A 19,552-nucleotide genomic window follows, 5' to 3' on the forward strand; every position below is an offset into this window, starting at 1 on the left:
AAGTCACTGAGGATGCCTCTTGCACCCATATACTAATTATAGGCAACTTTGTAATTCAGCGTATGTATGTATGTATGTATGTATGTATGTATGTATGTATGTATATATATATATATATATATATATATATATATATATATATATATATATATATATATAATGTTACTGATCGTGCTTTGATGTTAGTTGCTTAAGTAATCGACGGGCTGTTCCATTTTTAAATATATTATATTTATTGTATACAATTTCATTGGATGAAAATTTCCCTTCTATTGATGGGCCCCATTAAATGGACAAGGGGGGGGCCTAGTTCAAGTACATACGCAAACTGTATATGCTGGGCATGGCGCTATATGTGGTGTGTATTTTTGCAGTCAGCACATAAATGTCTTATTGTCGTATCACATGTTAAGTAGCTTATTATATAGTTTTGCATACTATGCATGCTATTTTCCGTAATACTGCATTCCTTATGTTATTTGGCCCTCTATAATGTAGGTCTACAAAACGTAACCAAGTACACATTTTGATATTTTATTCTTAAAATGGCATTTGAAATACTAAACTATTAGTGCTTTGGACTCAGTCCTACTTCTTTCCAGAGACCAATATGAATTATGGCAAACTGGGATCCATAAACACCCAGATTAGACTTGACTGCTTTAAACAGTGTGCGTATTTTGAATTCATTTTAGCCATCAATTTATAAGCATTTACATTGTAGCATACATTTTTATTTTTTATTGTTGGTATTTTAATGGTAGGATCGCCAATTAAGGATATAGAAATATAACACTGATTAAAAATAAAAACTTCACCCATCGCATTCACCAAAACACACATGCATATAAAATCTACCCGCATTTTGTATATATTCATTTTTATGCCAAAGTAACTGTTCTAATAGAGAGTGAGTCTTCATTTTGTGACGGTCTTTCCACAAAAGTTTTCCTCAATGCTAGATACTATTTACATATTTTCGAACAAAATTGTGTCTCTGGATTTTGTGTGACCAAAGTTTGCAAACATGTTGTTAAAGCTATTTTTCAAAATGCTACAATGTACAGGATGCCAAGCATGAATGCCTTTTGTCCTATAATTATTAATGTACTGTAAGGTCATCAAACATCAAGCTGAAAAAAAACCATGTGTAAATACAGAAGTCTGGATCCATGTGCGTATCATGCTGGGTGCTGCTCATTATCTATGCACTGCTATTAACAAATTCTCCCTGGTTATACGTACAGTATGCCACTCTTCTCTCGTGAGGAAAGACAAAGAAAAGCAGCAGGTCATAAAGAAGACCAACATCACATTACCAGATAAACTAATAAGTGATCAGACTAAAACATAGAGGAGACTGCAGCCTAGCCAGTGTGAAATGTCAATGGATGTTTGTATAAGCAACTTAACATTCTTCCTTGTCTAGAGCTACTCAATGGAGCAGTACATTTGTGGACACAAATCTCAGACAGACATAAAATGTTTATACATATAAAGCAGTGTCCAGTAATTAATATCACAAAATTAATTTGTTAACTTATAGTATTTACGCTCTGTTTTAAAATTACCTGGAAGCATTTTGTGAATGTGCCTCCAATGCCTCTACAAGAATCTGGCTTAATTTGCTGAACGTGGAAAGTGTTGTGCCAACATCTGTGGTTTAAGGTCACCATAAGGGCACGTGCACTTTCTACATGCTCACAGTATATTCAAGCTTGAGCTGATGTCACCGAAGCTTGAATGCCAGTAAAAACAAAGATTACCAATCTCTATAATGTATGCAATATTTGTAATGCTGATAATTACCCAAACTCTTGATGGACCATGAACACAACAAGCGTTTGTGATAATGTTTACCGTGTTCAAAATAGTGATTAATGATCACTGCTTTGACAAATTTTCGAGGTGCGGTGACCGCAGCTCAGGCTAAACATATTGAAAGCCATTATACCCAGTTATAGCCACCAATTTTTATTCTACAAGAAAAAGAAAATCAATTAAAAACGAGTAATTTCAATAAAAGGGAAAAAAAAAAAAGTTACATTGAATAAATAATTAGATTTACTCTCTAATACTGTATCTAGTGCAGTTATCCCTTCACAACATATAAGGAATAGTTCAAGTAACCTACTTCAGCTGTATTATTTTTGCCATGTCAGAATGGTTATTTGATTCACATTCCCCAGCACATTTTGGAAAATTACGGGTTGGAGTGTGGAGGTGGGATACTTTTTCCCCCCGAAGTTCAAATGCATTCAATGAATGGCCAAAAGTAACAGCCATTAATGCCAAGTTCCACCAATGGAGTTCATTTCAGCCAACTTTAAAACTACAATAATCAGTATTTGCACTATTACTGTACTTAATATGAGACAAATATTGTCAGATTAATTATTACAATTTAACAGAAAACCATTAAAAAAAACTCATGTTGATTCCTACAACATTGGATGCACAATTTTGTACCTTGGCAAAACAAGGATGGGATGAAAAAAAAGAAAGGAAAAAAAATTACACTTTCAGCTGTTGCATTGCAACATGGTTTGTCCACGTGCAGATTTGAACCCTTAAGCCTAACTATAAATGAGGCTCAATGTGTGTGGAGTCACTTTTATAGAACAACGCTAATAAGAGAACCAATTAAATGATCGGTTATCCTGAAGACAAGTTAGAAACTATAAAAGAGCTGCTGATAACATTCACAAAAGGTGTATGCAAAACATTCAGAAGGTAAATCAGAATTGGTCTATTTGTTTGGATTGTTGGAGAGCAACAGACTTTCTATTAATAATACCAAGTACACTGAAGCACCTGCGACAAAATAGACAATACCAGAGAATAGCTTGAACTAATTTGCACAGCAAATGTAAACACAATGTTAGATATTAAAGTAGCGACGGACAACAGACGGCCCACTGGCTGCTAGCAGCCCAGGGGATCCTTTGCCTGCAACCCCTAGCTAGAAACTCCTGATCAAACTTTGTTATAAAGCAAACAGTAAGAGAACGGGAGTAGCCAGTTTCTACGTCACATGGCCTCTGTACAAGGAGGTCACGCTACACATCTAGAGGATGAAGAAAGAGTAAAGTGCTCTCCATTCTTTCTCTGCAGAATACGGCTGGTAAGGTATTTGTAGGCACGTGAGGAAGTCCGGGGGGAATGCGGGAGGGTTTTGGAGTATATGTGGGATCTGAGTGCATGTGGGCTGTTTTATTCAAGTGGGGTTCTGAGGGCATATGGTGATATTTTGAGGCACGCAAGAGGTCTGAGTGGGATGGCATGTGGTAGCATTTTGGGATGATGTAGGGTGTGAAGTTAGTTTTTGGGCAACATGGTGGCTAAGTGGTTAGCACTTCTGCCTCACAGCACTGGGGTCCTGAGTTCAATTCCCGACCATGGCCTTTATCTGTGTGGAGTTTGTATGTTCTCCCCGTGTTTTCGTGGGTTTCCTCCGGGTGCTCCAGTTTCCTCCCACACTCCAAAACATACTAGTAGGTTAATTGGCTGCTATCAAATGGACCCTAGTCTGTGTGTCTGTGTGTCTGTGTGTGTATGTCAGGGAATTTAGACTGTAAGCTCCAATGGGGCAGGGACTGATGTGAAGGATTTCTCTGTACAGCGCTGCGGAATTAGTGGAGCTATATAAATAAATGATGATGATGATGATGATGTTTTCATTCTTGAAATTAAGGATAATATGCGACCCTTGAACTATATCTGGTTAACCATCGCTGTATTAAAGGTTCTCTCAAGGGATGTCAAATTTTATGTATATATGTTTCAGATTATTATTAGGAGCTCTTTTAAAAAATGTATTCATATTATAGGTTTAGTGGTCCTTGAAATATTCATTGTGTGAATATTTCCATTTCAAAGGCAACACGGTGGCATAGTGGTTAGCATTTCTGCCTCACAGCACTAGGGTCATGAGTTCAATTCCTGTGGTGTTTGTATGTTCTCCCTGTGTTTGCATGGGTTACCTCCGGGAGCTCTGTTTTTCTCCCACAATACAAAAACATACTAGTTGATTAATTGGCTGCTATCAAATTGACCCTAGTCTGTCTGTGTTTGTATATTAGGAAATTTAGACAAAGCTCCAATCGGGCAGAGACTGATGTGAGTGAGTTCTCTCTACAGCGCTGCGGAATTAGTGGTAGTGATAAATGAGGATGAATATATAATATAATTATAATATAAGAAATATAATCTATTATTATATATCAATAGAGTACTGACCTTCAGCTTGTGATGCAGGAGACCTGGCCCATTTTTTGATGCAGTTGAGGTGAAAAACATGGTAACAGCTCTGACAGTTCCAGACCGGGGCCATAACTCGCACCACTTCACAGCAAACCATGCACTCATACTTCTCCGCAGTCAGCTGCTCAATCAGAGACCCTGTAAATGTAAAAAAGATTGGCTGAATATATGAGCAAATCAAAATAAAAAATAAAAAACACTAAAATAAAAAATTATTGTTTAGGAGGTAAATGTTTGGAAATCACAGCTGTTTAGAGAAAACTATATAAATTGTTATAATTGTTTGTTTCACTATGATGTGGACCATACAAAGAGCATCTACCTGGATAATAACTAGTTAAAAGCAATTATAAAATAGAGAAATGCTTCCGAGTTCCATAGTAGTGACACAGGCCTACACTATCATAATTTTGCATCCTAGTGTACCAATATTGTACTACCCCTCCACAATACACTGCAAAACAAATGGTAACCATTATTTATCTTATAGGATTGAATGTCGATTAAAAAGCGAAAATATATTATACTTACAAGTAAAGCTAATTTTACTTTACTATTAGCTTTAAAACATATAACTTGATGAACCAGTGTTTATAAACATGAGGATGCCAAACCTTGGTTAGATGGCAACTTCGCCAAAAGTATATTTTGAACATTACATGTAGATTTGTGTATTCAGCTATATAAAATATATTGCCAACATCTGTAATGCCCCAGTATAATATCCCATTTACCTTTAACAAGGCTATACACACAGAATAAACAGCTATTGGCTCCCTTAGTCATGGTATGCGGAGCCTCTATTCAGCCTCTGTCCACACCACAATAAACATTCTGGATGATTTATGGCATGCTATACCTCAACTACTATTCATTACCCAAGTGCTGAAAATAACAGCATAGCACTTCACTACTATCCATTAGGGATGCACAACATTTAGATCATAGGGCTCGGACACATATGGGGGATATATTTACTAAACTGCGGGTGTGAAAAAGTGGAGATGTTGCCTACAGCAACCAATCAGATTATAGCTGTCATTTTGCAGAATGTACTTAATAAATGATAACTAGAATCTGATTGGTTGCTATAGGCAACATCTCCACTTTTTCAAATCCGCAGTTTAGTAAATATACCCCTGAATTGCACAAATGGATTTGTTTGCTTAGTGGTCCTTTGAGATAACAAAATTATGCAATACTTGTTTGGTATTACCAAATATTTTTTGAATGATCTAACGTACACACATCAGTTAATATGATAATATGACTCACATATTAGTCAAGCATAGCTCTACCTGAAGAGCTCCTGCACCTTTCATTGCCCAGCTCCTACCAGAACACTGCCTCAAAAGGAGACCAACAGGCACACTGGGGACAATCCCCTATATACAAAATATAGTTCTAATAATTTACAATACAATATCTTTATAAAGTACACCTCTCGATCCCTATTTAACACAAGCTTTCAAATAAACGTTCACACTAAAATATTACAACTAACCTAGCAATGTGTTGCATATAGCCATTAATACAAATCCATACTGAGGGTGTATGGGTCCTGACCTGATCACTTACACAGAGGTACATTCACAACATGATTAGTAAAAATAGCACACTCTGGTAACACATGAATGTGCTGCTGATTGGTGTTCTCTCAACTGCTGCATAGATTTATATAAATTGCCCAGCACTTTAATATGCCTTCCCTCTGCTGTGCTAAACGCACATGCTTCCCATGCTGGTCTTGGCAAACCACTGTAGCAAGCAGAACTGTAATTACAACTCAGATGTCACTGGTAAGAAAAGCAGAACTTAAGTTGACAATTTGTAGGCCATGAATCACTTGCTCCCACAGCTCAATCAATAACAGCATTCACATTTATATCCAGGGCCTTAAAACAAGTGGTCAAGATCTTAGCATGTTTAAACACTGCAGCAAATACTGAAATTAATTAAAAAAGTAACAAATAGGAATATGAAAAAGTCAGATGTATCATAAATATCTTGAAACACAACATATCTGTCATTCAAAAATGCTGTGAGAACAGGGCCTTGGCATGTAATGTACATATAGGAGCATGATAACTTTTTCAATGTATACTAACTAAACTTACAGTATATGCATCTGAATCTTAATAAATTCTCAACAACAACAAAAAGTTAACAAAAATCATCTGCCCAAAATATCTAGCATTGGCATCAGCACATGGCTTTCTGATTGGGTAATACAGTTCAGTTAATCAAAACAACCATGGGTCATTCCATGTCAGTTCAACCAGGGGTGTCCACCACCCATCTCAGATTTCTACGAAAATTGTTTAGTTAAGAGAGGATGTCAAAACAACTATTTCTGCCAAATATCTCGACTGTCTGACAATTAGTTGATTAAATATTGATTTTTTAATTTATTAAATAAATTTACTAATCGTGGCTTCTTTATTCAGTTTATTTGAAGTACCGCAGGTGTTTATTAAGGAATCACCACAAAATTTGGACCCCCTAAGGTACCTCTTCCTCCCGAATCCAAAAATCCAAACCAAATTACTTTATCTGCCTCATGTTTTGCATTACGGCAAAAATGCACGTTTTTTTTTTTAATAGAATTCAAATGCAAAACATGAGGCAGATAAAGTAATTTGGTTTGGATTTTTGGATTCAGGAGGAAGAGGTACCTTAGGGGTCCAAATTGTGTGGCGATTCCTTAATAAACACCTGTGGTACTTCAAATAAATAACTAAAAAAAATTCAAATAAATCTGAGATGGGTGGTGGATATTGCATGGTTTTTGGGGTGATCTGATGTGGAATGACACCCATCCTTTTGTACAATATGATGCAGGGAAGTTTGAGACGCATTTAAGAATGTGCTTCTAACGCTCTGCTAAAGAGAAAACTAAGATTTGTCTACACTTTAAACTAGTGTTTTCAATTCCCGTGTGCACAAGCCCTAATGTGGAGGTGAGAATTGGATATCTATGAGAAAACAAAAATGGGGAGGCAAGTGAATCCAGGGGAAATACTCTATTGTTAAATAATTATATTATGCTGCTTGACATTTTCTAAAAATCCACATAAAATAAATGATAAATAAATAAAGAGGTAATATAACCAAAATCTGAACTTTAACATAGAGAACTGATGCACCATTTATCCTTTGGTTATACCAAGAAAAAGACACTAATAAAAAACAGTTTTATTCAGTTGCAATCAATGAGCAATATTAGAATTATGCGCTTTTATCCGAATTCATACATGACAACTAATTAGGCCCATCTGTTTTATTAAAGATGACATTACTTTACAAAATGACAAAAGAAAAGAATTTCTATTACCTGCCATGTGACAACTGAAAGTCAGTGCTATATGTAAGAGATTAGATAATTACCATAGGAAAATAAAGTAAATGTACTTTTTCCTTCTCACAGAAATTGATATTAAGCACTTTTTATGTGGGTTAGTCATCATCACTTGCCCACTAGTTAGCATTGTAATCTGACAGTACTGAGGCCATAGCTTTGATTCTGACCAGAACACCATCTGCACGTAATTTGTGTATTCTCCCCATGTTTGCATGATTCTCAAAAGGGTGCTCCAGTTTAATCCCATAGCCAAAAAAACCAAACCACATACTGGTAGATTAATTGGCTTCTGACTACCCGGCCAATACCCAGAAATTAGACTGGAAGCTGAATTTTAACAAAGTTGGTGTTCTCACAAGAGGTCAGAAACACGTTAGAGCATCTAGTCTGCTGCACATGTGCTCCAGGACCAGTGTGCTTGCATTTAGTCGGTATCTCAATATGGATTTTTAGATACTAGCCCATTGCTAGCATCACTAAACATGGCACCACTTATCACTGGCCCGGAGGAGAGCAGGTCATTTAAAGGGCAATGTGTCCTTCAAGTAACTTGTGGAAAATGTGCACTATATTCACACATGATAGGTCCTCTATTTCAATGAACCTGTCACCTACACAGATATCTGAGTAGAAGGAGAAATCACCTATAAACGTACAATTTAGCTTTGGCTTGCACTAACAAAGTCATAGTGAAACGCAAAGTTGGATTCACCCATGGCTCGGTAATCCTGTAAACCAGGGTCTCTACCCCTCAGTGCGACTCTGGTCAACATAGAGAGCATAAATAGACCCACTGAACTTTCCAAGGGGACCCATTGTATAATAGGAATGTAGCACTACAGATACATCCAACTTTGCATTATACTACTATTTAGGGAACTTATTTACAATGCACCATTAACTCATTTTATAACAAAAGCATCTCATTGGCTCAGGGTAATCACATCAGATTACATTGAGTTATTTAAATCTCCAGTTATTGTTTTGCAAGTGAAGAATTTCCTAAGTGATACCAATACTGTAAACTGGTTAATTCCATTTAGCCTCATCACACTGTGAATGGGAGAAACTACAAGAAGAAACCAGATTTTATCAACAATACTTGGTAAATGAAAATAATTAACACAATTGGTGATTAAGCGCCCATGTTATTTTAAAGATATAAGACAATGAGTGTACCCAACACATTTCCGATAAACAGCAGTGTCAAACCTCCCCAGCCACAGAGTTCATAGTTGTATTATCAATCACATGAGACTAATAATAAGGAACTGCATCTTCCAGTGCTGATGGGTTTTGACCGTGAAATTGTAACACAATAAAGAGTGTTTTCAATTAAATGTTTCACTATTGTCATTGCCTGAATAAGATAAAACAGCTTTAGGACTGTTTCACTATTCGATTCCCATAGCAACTTGCTTTTATACTTATACAATAGACCTACTTTGTATGTATTCCAACCAGCTTGTGCTATTAAATTGCTACTTCAGAACTACAATCAAAGGGCACTGCAATATGGACAGGTAATCAGCAGCTGTAACCACAAAAGGGTACTACGTTGCCCTAATTACTGCTGCAGATAGATATTAATTATATATATTTCCAAATTCTGGTTGTTGTTCTTATACTCTACACACCAGCACATACATACGCTGCCTTAAACCAAATTTGGCACTTTAGACCTAAGAGAATGCAAATCACTGCCATTATGGGCACAGGAAGACTGCCAAAATCATACATTCAGTCAAACAATGCAGCCAACTATATATCCAGTCATCAACCGACCACCCTAATATCAATATAGCTAGATATGTAAAATGGAGGAAAAGTCTTTATTATAAGCATATTATTGTGCATTTATATCTAATTATGTCTGACATGATGGGTCTGACAGCCATCATTTTCCACATCTGTCATTTTAAACACTTAGGGGCATATTCAATTCTGATCCCGATTCGCGGGATCGCGCCGGAACGGCCGCAAACCTAATCCGCGGTACCGCAATAACGTGGATCTTCTTTCGCAGCCCATAGGGCTGCGTACGAAAATCCGCGTTATTGCGATACCGTATTACCGGCAGTACTGCGCATTTTCCGCGGTAACACGCGTTACCGCGGATCGGAATTGAATATGCCCCTTAGAATGAAAGTTGCTTGTGCTTTGTTGAACATTGGGTTGCTTTAATTTATTAACCTTATTTGTTACATAATCTAAGTGTGTATAAAAACCTGTAAAATGGACTTAAGTTAACCATATTATTCTTAAATTAAGCCAGGTGGGATACATGTATTCATCTGATCATATCGGATTACAACATGGTTGATGTACTGTTTCCTAATCAAGGCATCACCCCCTCTTACAGACAGGAAGCTGAAAGCAGCTGGAGTCCCTCTATCACAAATGACTGGAAGGGGTGAAAACAAGGAGGCTCTCTTACTTAACCAGGATTAAGTCAATCAGCAATTGGTTGGAGCAGCTATTGTTCTTCCTGGAACTGTGTCAGACTCCAAGGAGTAAATGTATCATACTCCAAGTTGTACAAGTCGCCGGAAATCGGCGAGTTAACAGCTAAAATTTAAAGCGGCGGTGCCTTGTAAAGGGAAACTTCCCTTTACAAAGCAGTGCCGCTTTAAATTTTAGCTGTCAACTCGCCGATTTCCGGCAACTTGTACATTTACCCCCTAGTCTCGAATACAGCATGAGGGAAACCATGAGGGGATGACAGCTCTCTAATCCCATCTCCATACCCCTAATACGTCCCAATCAATCCCAGCATCTGTAACCTGTGGATAACCTTACAGGGAGGGATTCCCCGCACGGGAAATGTTGCCCTTTTAAGAAGGCCTGCAGGAGAGACTTCTGGGTGTGTGTGATTTTGCTTCTAAAAGCTACTGGCGTTGGAATTTCAGCTGCTGCCCGTGTGCTGAGGATTTTGCCTGGGAGTATTGTGGCTATTGGATTACAAGCTTTTTCTGGATTTGCAGACTTGTTTGCTCTGCCTGGCTTATTTTATTAATCACGGACAACATCATTACCCTATAACTTGGACTGGTAAAGAAAACCTATTTGTTATAAACAATTTGGGGTTATTGAACACTGGGGTGTTACTGGGTGATGGCTGAAGTTTGGTGAACACTGGGTGTTGTTTAAATTATTGTTTGATATATATAAGCTATTGTTTGCAGTTAGCTGTAATAAAGATGCCGTTGTATCCACACCTTTTCTTTGACTGTGTGATCCTGAACCCCTAGATACCAGGACTTTCCTCTGGGTTCCTATCCTAACATCCTGGTATCATCGCAATGTCCATTAGACAAATACAAAGGTAAAATAAAAACAAGCATATTAGAGTGCATTTCAGCTCCTATACTAAGATTAACAGAGTTAAAGTAAATGCTTGCTATTTAAAGTCAAACAAATAAATTAAGTATGGCTCACATCCAGCTTACACAGAGGCCTGTTAAAACAGTCAGAGGACAACTGCACACAAGACAATAGCTGTCATCTTCTGAGTGCATTTCCCTATATGCTCAATAATGATCCCATTGATTTCTACATGGCTATTTTGGGTGAAGTGCCAGTTTTGGACAGCACCCATTGCAATACCGGGCTAATTGCCCGATATCAACAATTACATTGTACCACACCATAATATTAATTTTACAATATGTATAACTAGCACCTGCCAAATTAATTATTCTATGCAATGTTAAAATGAGCATTTAATGTTAATAGATAACATACTTCGCAAAATATATCATTGAAACCTTGTAGTCTCTGGGATATCCACAAATATCTCTGTTATATTAGATGTTTTTCAGTCAAGACAAGTTTGGTACTGGATTATGGAGTGATCAAACATGGGTGTTTAAATATGCCATTAGTAAAAAAAAACAAATAAAAAAAAAAAAAACCGTATTTACCGATTCGTTATTTTCTAATGACAAATAGATCATATATAATACATACACTTTGAAGTTCAGGAGATTGAAAATGATATATGATCAGTACTGATTAAGTATATTTTTCTTAATCTGCCTTTTCTTTACATTATGCACACACACCACCTTAAATACGCACTAGCGTGCCTGAATATGAAATCACGTTCTCACTACACTAGGGGGTATAGTTACTAAATAGCGAGTTTGAAAAAGAGGAGGAGATGTTGCATATAGCAACCAATCAGATTCCAGCTGTCATTTTGGAGAATGTACTAAATAAATGATAACTAGAATCTGTTTGGATGCTAAAGGCAACATCTCCACTTTTTCAAACCCGCAGTTTAACAAATATACCCCCAGATGTCAAAAAGGTGGCAGATCCTTTATTATAACACAGACTTGCTGGACATGACTGAAAATATAGAAATGGATAAAATAAACTTAAGATTTTCAAAATGTGGGAGTTTATTTCAATATAGTTAAATAAATGACTACCTTTTTTGTTCAAACATCTTATTATTATTGTCTATATATAGAGTGACGATTATATTACAGAGCATTGTACAGAGACTATGTAATTCACAGTCCGCTCACCATTGGAGCTTACAGTTTAAATTCCCTATCACTCACACACACACACACACACTAGGGTCCATTTTGTCAGAAGCCAATTAACCTACCAGTCTGTTTTTGGACTGTGTGAGCAAACTGGAGCCTTCGGAGGAAACATATTCAAACACATGGGAGAAGATTCAAACTCCACATAGATAGGGCCTGGTCAGAATCGAATGAATCCCACTTAGCAAAAAAGGCTGGGGGGGGGAGGTAACAATCATAGGTTCTGCACAAAGGTATGGACCCTTTATATTGTTTTGTTTTATTTTAACCCAAAATAGACAAGCAATCCTGCAGTGTAACGCAACAGCAGCTGTTTTTGGACCTTATGGTGCATATTATGAACTTCAAAAATAAAATAAATAAAAAGTCCAAGCACTTGCACCTTGTAAAAAAATACATTTTCTTCTAATTTCTTTATAAGCAGCTTACCTGTATGTGTTTCCTTGTTCTTTGGTATGTTTTGTTTCTTCCACTGCCTGCTGAGCCCTGGCTGCATAGATGATTTAGAAGCACGGTCTTGAGGTGGATGCTTCCTTCCTGCATGTTTGTCACTATCAGTAGTCCAGTGGTGCCCAAGAAATTTTGACTCTTGATATGTGTTCGATAGAGGAGGTTCTTTTTTCCGATCAGTTTTCTTCTCTTTTGATATAAAAGCTACTGGTTGATTTCTGTCAGGCCTTAACGACTTACTTCCTTGTGTTCCATTCTGCTTACTTGCCTGAACATCATCCTGAGGCTTTTTCCAATCTGGTTCTCGTGAAGGCCTGTTACCAAGACATGAATGTCTGTGCTTCTCTTCACTTCGTTCAACCCCATCATGGTGATCAATTCTAGATTTAAAATGGTCCTCCTTAGGTGCCCCTGATTTCACAATGTCTGGCGGTGGAATGTTCTCAAACATGTCCTCGTTTTTTTGTTTGGGTGCTACCCGTTTCTCCCGTTCATAAGAATGCTTTGTTCTGTCACGAGGTCCCCTCAATGATCCCCCTGACACATGTGTTAATCTCTTTGGTTTTGCACCGCGGCTGTCGGCACTGCCAAGCTCCTTCTCGCTTTCTGAGGAGCATAAATCATTGGGATCTCTTGTTCTTACACGCCAATCACCGAGTGGTGTGGTTCCAACAAAAGATGGTCTTGCTGATGTGTCAGAGAGGGGCTGCCTTGGGTGGTTCCTAGTATGTGACCTTTCACTTCTGGATCGATGCCATCTTTGATTCTGAAAGCTGTGGTTCTTCACAGGTTTTCTTGTGGTCTCGGGGGATTCCTGCTGGCCTCTTCCATTGTTATTTTTGGAAGAACTGTTATAGGTATGCATTTTCTGTGATGGGCTGTCAGGATTACTCTCTCTTGGTGACTGATGCTGATGAGAATTGGGCAAGTTACTGTTTCTGCTCCAATTTCTGTTGATTTCAGGTCTTCCATGATTTCTCCAATTAGAGTGATGACTTAGTTGCTCTCTAGGAATAAAGTCAGCTGCTTCAGGGTTGTATTTTGTTGGCCCTAAAAAAGAAATACCAACATAGTTTAAATTAATGAGTTATTCATTAGAGAACTGCATTTGCTGTAGTAAATAACGCATACATATGCTGAACTTGACTATCCCAACCGTCTGTCTGTATTACCCAGTATTGTTTTATTACATTGTTTGTTCCCAATCGTAAAATGCTATGGAATATGCTGGCGCTATATAAATAAACGTTGCTGATGATATGTCTGTTCATTTTCAAACCTACATCATCAATGCAAAATGTTCTTAACGGAGCCATATCAAAATTACATTCTACGGTTGTGTTTTTAATTTCAGGTTTATTTCTTCTCTGTTTTGTTAAAAATCAGCCTTTGTTGTCAGCAAGGGTTAAAAGCTATTGACAACATACAGAAAATATTATGCTAAATACTTAGTTTGTTACAAAGTAAAAATAGCTTTCCATTCTGTTGAGGCAAATGACTGCACTTTCAGACTAATCATACCTATGACAATGAACACAACTATAAGAGCAGACAGTCCAGAAAATGCTGCTATTCCATTGCTTCCAATCCAACAGCCAATGGAAGTGGATAAAATATCATAGCAACCAACAGGTTTCACCCCCATACCCATTCACGTGCTTTTACTAGTGCCGAAATGCTCGCAGGGTAATAATACTCAAGTTCAGATGCACATAAATAAAAAAAAAACAGAATATGGGAATCTTTAACATAGCATTAAGAGTTCTCAGAAATAATACATCAAACGTAATAGCCTACACAAGGGTTTTATACACACACATTATTAATTAATATTTATTATTAATATTTATTTATAAGGCGCTACAAGGCATCCGCAGCGCCGTACAGAGACAAACAAAATCACAATACAATGGGAGACAGCACAGTACAGTAAACACAGCAACTCAGTACGCTCAATGCACAGCTAGAGAGGGCGGGGAAAGGGGAGGGAGGATCCGAAAACGACGGGGCCCAAGAAGGGGGGCGCGGAAGACAGGGAGACCCCCAGGGGGGAGGAGGGAGCGAAAGTGGACGTGGGGTGGAGGACCTTTCAGGAGGAGGGCTAAGTAGCTGGAGAGCAGAGTTAGAAGTGGTGGAAACAGGAGGAGAGATGGCCCTGCTCAGAGGAGCATACAATCTAAGGGGAGGGGTGGACAGACAGAGAGACGCAGGGGAGAGAGGGAGAGTAGGGGGACAGAGGCAGAAGATAAGGTAGGAAGTTAAGTGGGAGACAGAAAGGCTTTAAGAAAAAGGTGGGTTTTTAGGGCCCGTTTGAAGCTGGACAGATTAGGGGAAGTTCTGATGGAGGGAGGGAGCTTGTTCCAGTGGAGGGGGGCAGCGCGGGCGAAGTCTTGGATACGCGCGTGGGAGGAGGTTATAAGGGGGGAAGAGAGGCGACGGTCAGAGGCAGAACGGAGAGGGCGGGATGGAGCATGAATAGAGAGGAGGGTGGAAATGTAGGGCGCAGTGGAGTTGGCGAGGGCCTTGTAGGTGAGTGTGAGGAGCTTAAAGAGGATTCTGAAGGGGAATGGGAGCCAGTGAAGGGCTAGGTAGAGGGGGGAGACAAAAGAGGAGCGGCGAAAGAGGAAAATAAGCCTAGCTGCAGCGTTAAGGACGGATCGAAGGGGATCGAGATGAGAGTGGGGGAGGCCAGTGAGGAGGAGGTTGCAGTAGTCCAGGCGGGAGATGATCAGAGAGTGGATAAGGCATTTGGTGGCATCTTGGGAGAGGAAGGGCCGGATGCGAGCGATGTTGCGCAGCTGGAAGCGGCAGGATTTAGCAAGAGAGAGGATGTGGGGGCCAAAGGAGAGAGAGGAGTCGAGGATGACACCAAGGCAGCGAAGTTGGGGGACAGGCGAGATAGAGGTATTGTCGACAGTGATGGAGAGGTCAGAAGGGGATGGGGTATGAGAGGGAGGAAAAACTATGAGCTCAGTTTTGGCAAGGTTAAGTTTGAGGAATCGAGAGGACATCCAGGAGGAGATGGCAGAGAGGCAGGCGGACACCCTAGAGAGGAGGGAGGGAGAGAGATCAGGAGAGGAGAGGTATAGTTGAGTGTCGTCAGCGTAAAGGTGGTAGCTGAAGCCGAAGGAGCTGATGAGTTCACCCAGGGAGGAGGTGTATAGAGAGAAGAGTAAGGGTCCCAGAACAGAGCCCTGAGGGACCCCAACTGGAAGGGTGGATGGGGGGGAGAGAGACCCAGAGGTGGTGACAGAGAAGGAACGGTGAGTAAGGTAAGAGGTGAACCAGGACAGGACTGGGCCGGAGAGGCCGAAAGACTGGAGGGTGTGAAGGAGGAGGGGGTGGTCAACGGTGTCAAAGGCTGCAGAGAGGTCAAGGAGGATGAGAAGGGAGAAGTGGCCCCTGGCTTTTGCAGAGAGGAGGTCATTGGTGACTTTAGCCAGGGCAGTTTCAGTGGAGTGGAGGGGGCGGAAACCAGACTGGAGAGGATCAAGGAGGGAGTATTCAGAAAGGTAGGAGGTGAGACGGCTGCAGACGAGCCTCTCAAGAATTTTGGAGGCAAAAGGGAGAAGAGATATGGGGCGATAGTTCGAGAGAGAAGTGGGGTCGAGATTAGGTTTCTTAAGAATGGGGGATACGAGAGCATGTTTGAAGGAGGAGGGGAAGATGCCAGTGGAGAGGGAGAGATTAAAGAGGTGAGCGAGGTGGGAGCAGGTGGTGGGGGAAAGGGAGCGAAGAAGGTGGGAGGGGATGGGATCCAGGGGGCAGGTAGTGGGGGGGGAGGATAAAATGAGAGAGTGGACTTCCTCGCCGGTGGTGGGACGGAAGGAGTGGAGGGGAAGGTGGTTGGGGGGGGAGGACAGAAGAGTGGGAGGGGTGGAAGAGAGAGTGGAGGAGGAGATTTCAAGTCGGATGGCCTCGATTTTAGAGGAGAAGAAGGAGGCGAAATCAGAGGCAGTCAGGGAGGAGGGGGTGGGGGGAGGGGAGGGGGCCAGGAGAGTGCTGAAGGTGGCAAAGAGGCGGCGGGGGTTAGAGGACTGGGAAGAGATGAGGGATTTAAAGAAAGATTGTTTAGCGAGTGAGAGGGCAGAGCTGTAGGATGAAAGGATGAATTTAAAGTGGAGGAAGTCAGCCAGGGAGCGGGATTTTCTCCAGTGACGTTCGGAGGAACGGGAGCATTTTTGGAGGAAGCGGGTAAATTTGGAGTGCCAGGGTTGGGGTTTGGAGCAGCGGGGGTGGACGGAGTGGGCAGGGGCGACCGCGTCCAGAGCAGAGGTGAGGGTGTGATTGTAGAGGGAGACCGCCTGGTTGGGGCAGGCCTGGGAGGAAAGGGGAGAAAGGAGGGTATCGAGGGTATATATATATATATATATATATATATATATATATACACACACACACACACATATGGAATTTGCTGGCGCTATGTTAATAAGTGTTGATTATATATATACACACAAGTAATCCAGGTTATGGTAAATGTTTTACCCATAAATTTATACTAAAGTACCCCCTTATGTTTGTAAATTTACTCATAGTACCACAGAATGTCAATAAATTTATATACTAAGCCACTCCTTACACATTTAAATATATTCTCATTTGCTTTGTTTAATTATTTACTCAATATATGTAACATTATTAAGAGTTATATTTAACAAACTAAAGTACCTAGTGAATCCTAATTTGGGTACACACTACAGAGGATTACTGCAAATGACTGAAAGTCCTGAGGAGCATGTAGATTTGTGTGAATACACCTACAGTTTACATTCAGATCTATAACCATCTGCTGAAAATACTGACTCTTCACACTTTATATGACTACACTGTTGGTCGTGATTATGTACACACTTCCACGTTTGTCTGACATTGCTCCATCATTGATCATGATTCTTAGGAAGTTTTTAACAGTCAAACCAAACAATACCATGCACTTTGGTACAATAAAACACGATCATGGGAGCACACACTGATGCAATATTTTATCAAATGTGTGATCAACACAATATTTGGATAAAATACCTGTAGTGTGGCTTTAGCCAACTCTTGAAGTACATGTATAACAGGTTTAAAACGTAGGGTCTTGACCAGAGGTGCTCAAACTCAGTCCGCAAGAGCAAACAGTTCATGTTTTTATGACTTCTATAATCATGCTAAGTGACTTGATTCTTTTTTTTTTTTTTTATCTATTTTTCTGGGTCAGTAATTATACCACCTGTTTCTATAGAGGAAAATGCTGAAAACATGACCTGTTAATAGCTCTCTGGGTTTGAGCACCTCTGGTCTAGACTATAATTTCATCAACTGGAATGGTGACTTTTTTGGCTAGGTTAAGATTAATATCAAATCTAAGCAGCAATTATTTTTAATGACAGGTGTATGGATGTATATGTAGTTTGCTTACACTTGGTGAGTAACACCATTATCCCATGTAGAAGATGATTCATTTCTGAAAACAATTAATTGGTTATGCTCTCCTCTATACAAAAAGGCTATAATAGTCTCAATATACTGCACAGTTTATAGTATTATCCTAGCCTTAATGATAATAAAAAGAAAATAATAATTCAGAGAAGCCCTTCACAGTAATGTTATGAGACAATGAGAAAACACATATCTAAACTTATAAATGATTTTTCTTTTGTCTTATTAATATGTACAGGCATATATACATTTAAACGGTTTATAAAAGGAGCTAATCCTTGAGATAGTTACAAGCATTTTAACAAGCATAATGTTCTCTTAAACGATTATCTTCCCATGCATGCCTTGGCACTTACATATGACTCAGACAAGCTAAGCATGGACTTTAGCTACGTTCATTGCCATGAGTAACTGCTGTATAACTTTTTTGTTTACAATAATCAACACAAGCTGTCTGACATTATTGCCACTAACATTTCAGCAAACTGTAACAATGTTCACAATATGCCACAAACTATGGAGTCTTATGGAGAAACAATCTGCATGGTCATGATGCTATAGCAAACGCAGAATCTGCTGACACGACACTGACATGCATTGTGGCTGTGATACTAGATACTGCTGCTCTCTGAGCAGATGAATGTGAACAAAATCAGGCTATTAAGAGCGTACAATAATACTCCAAATAATACACCCAGCACTGGTTTGACCAGAAGTAGATGGCATTAACTGCACACTGTGAACCACTGTTCCCAAGATCCCTAATTAACAAGCAACATTTCACATGGATATGCAGCACCACCACTCTACACCTACCTGATGGCTGCGCCTCCGCCATTCCAACAACGGCCCTGAGGATAGGCAGATCACGAGATGCTGTGTCCCCCCCTGGGAAGATCCGGGGAGCCTAAGCACAGCTTTACTGATACTAAACTACCACCGTGTTCCTGCCTGCTGCTGACGTCACCTATTGCTAGTCACGGTACCCTTCATTCCAGCTCGACACGCATGCGCGGAAACCCCCCCCCCTCTTCCTGGTGTTTTTTTTCAATTAGCTTTATTTTGTCAATGGCGAACGTCAGGAAGGAATTATTTATTGTATATTGACATGTGAAATGGTTGCTATATCTCATATAGGCCTATAGAATCTATCTAGAGTTCATTTTTCCACTAGAATTTGCGTGTATTTATATAATGTTTGCTACTGCAGCTAAGTTTTTACAGGCATTAACGCCATACTTGCCAACTCTCCCTGAATGTCAGGGAGACTCCCTGAAATAGGGGTGATCTCCCTCACTCCCTTAAAAGTCTGGCATTCTCCCTGATGCTGAGCCAGTACAAGATGTGGTTGGCTTTGCCATCTGTGGCATGATGACTGTTCAGAAATTGTGTCCTATGTCCATGTATTGATGACTATGGAGGTGGCCATTTTTACGGAGACCAAGATTTAACCAAAGACTGACAGGTAAGACAACATAACTTCAATAATGGA

The 19,552-nt window shown here is 39.7% G+C and overlaps 1 protein-coding gene across 2 annotated transcripts in view; it reads right to left on the reverse strand.

Moving 5' to 3' along the window:
• NFX1 (nuclear transcription factor, X-box binding 1) overlaps positions 1–19,051 on the reverse strand; it is a 95,260-nt gene extending 76,209 nt beyond the window's left edge. For both annotated transcript variants that reach the window (XM_075212883.1, XM_075212882.1), the window contains exons 1-3: positions 18,877–19,051; positions 12,613–13,683; positions 4,240–4,401 (exon numbers count right to left, since the gene is read on the reverse strand). In XM_075212883.1, the coding sequence (XP_075068984.1) occupies positions 4,240–4,401; positions 12,613–13,683; positions 18,877–18,898 (1,255 nt within the window). In that variant the 5' untranslated portion in view covers positions 18,899–19,051. The remainder of the gene's footprint in view (positions 1–4,239; positions 4,402–12,612; positions 13,684–18,876) is intronic.
• Between the last annotated feature and the right edge of the window lie 501 nt (positions 19,052–19,552).

This window comes from Mixophyes fleayi, chromosome 5 (assembly GCF_038048845.1).
Source record: "Mixophyes fleayi isolate aMixFle1 chromosome 5, aMixFle1.hap1, whole genome shotgun sequence".
In the NCBI taxonomy this organism is placed as follows: domain Eukaryota; kingdom Metazoa; phylum Chordata; class Amphibia; order Anura; family Limnodynastidae; genus Mixophyes; species Mixophyes fleayi.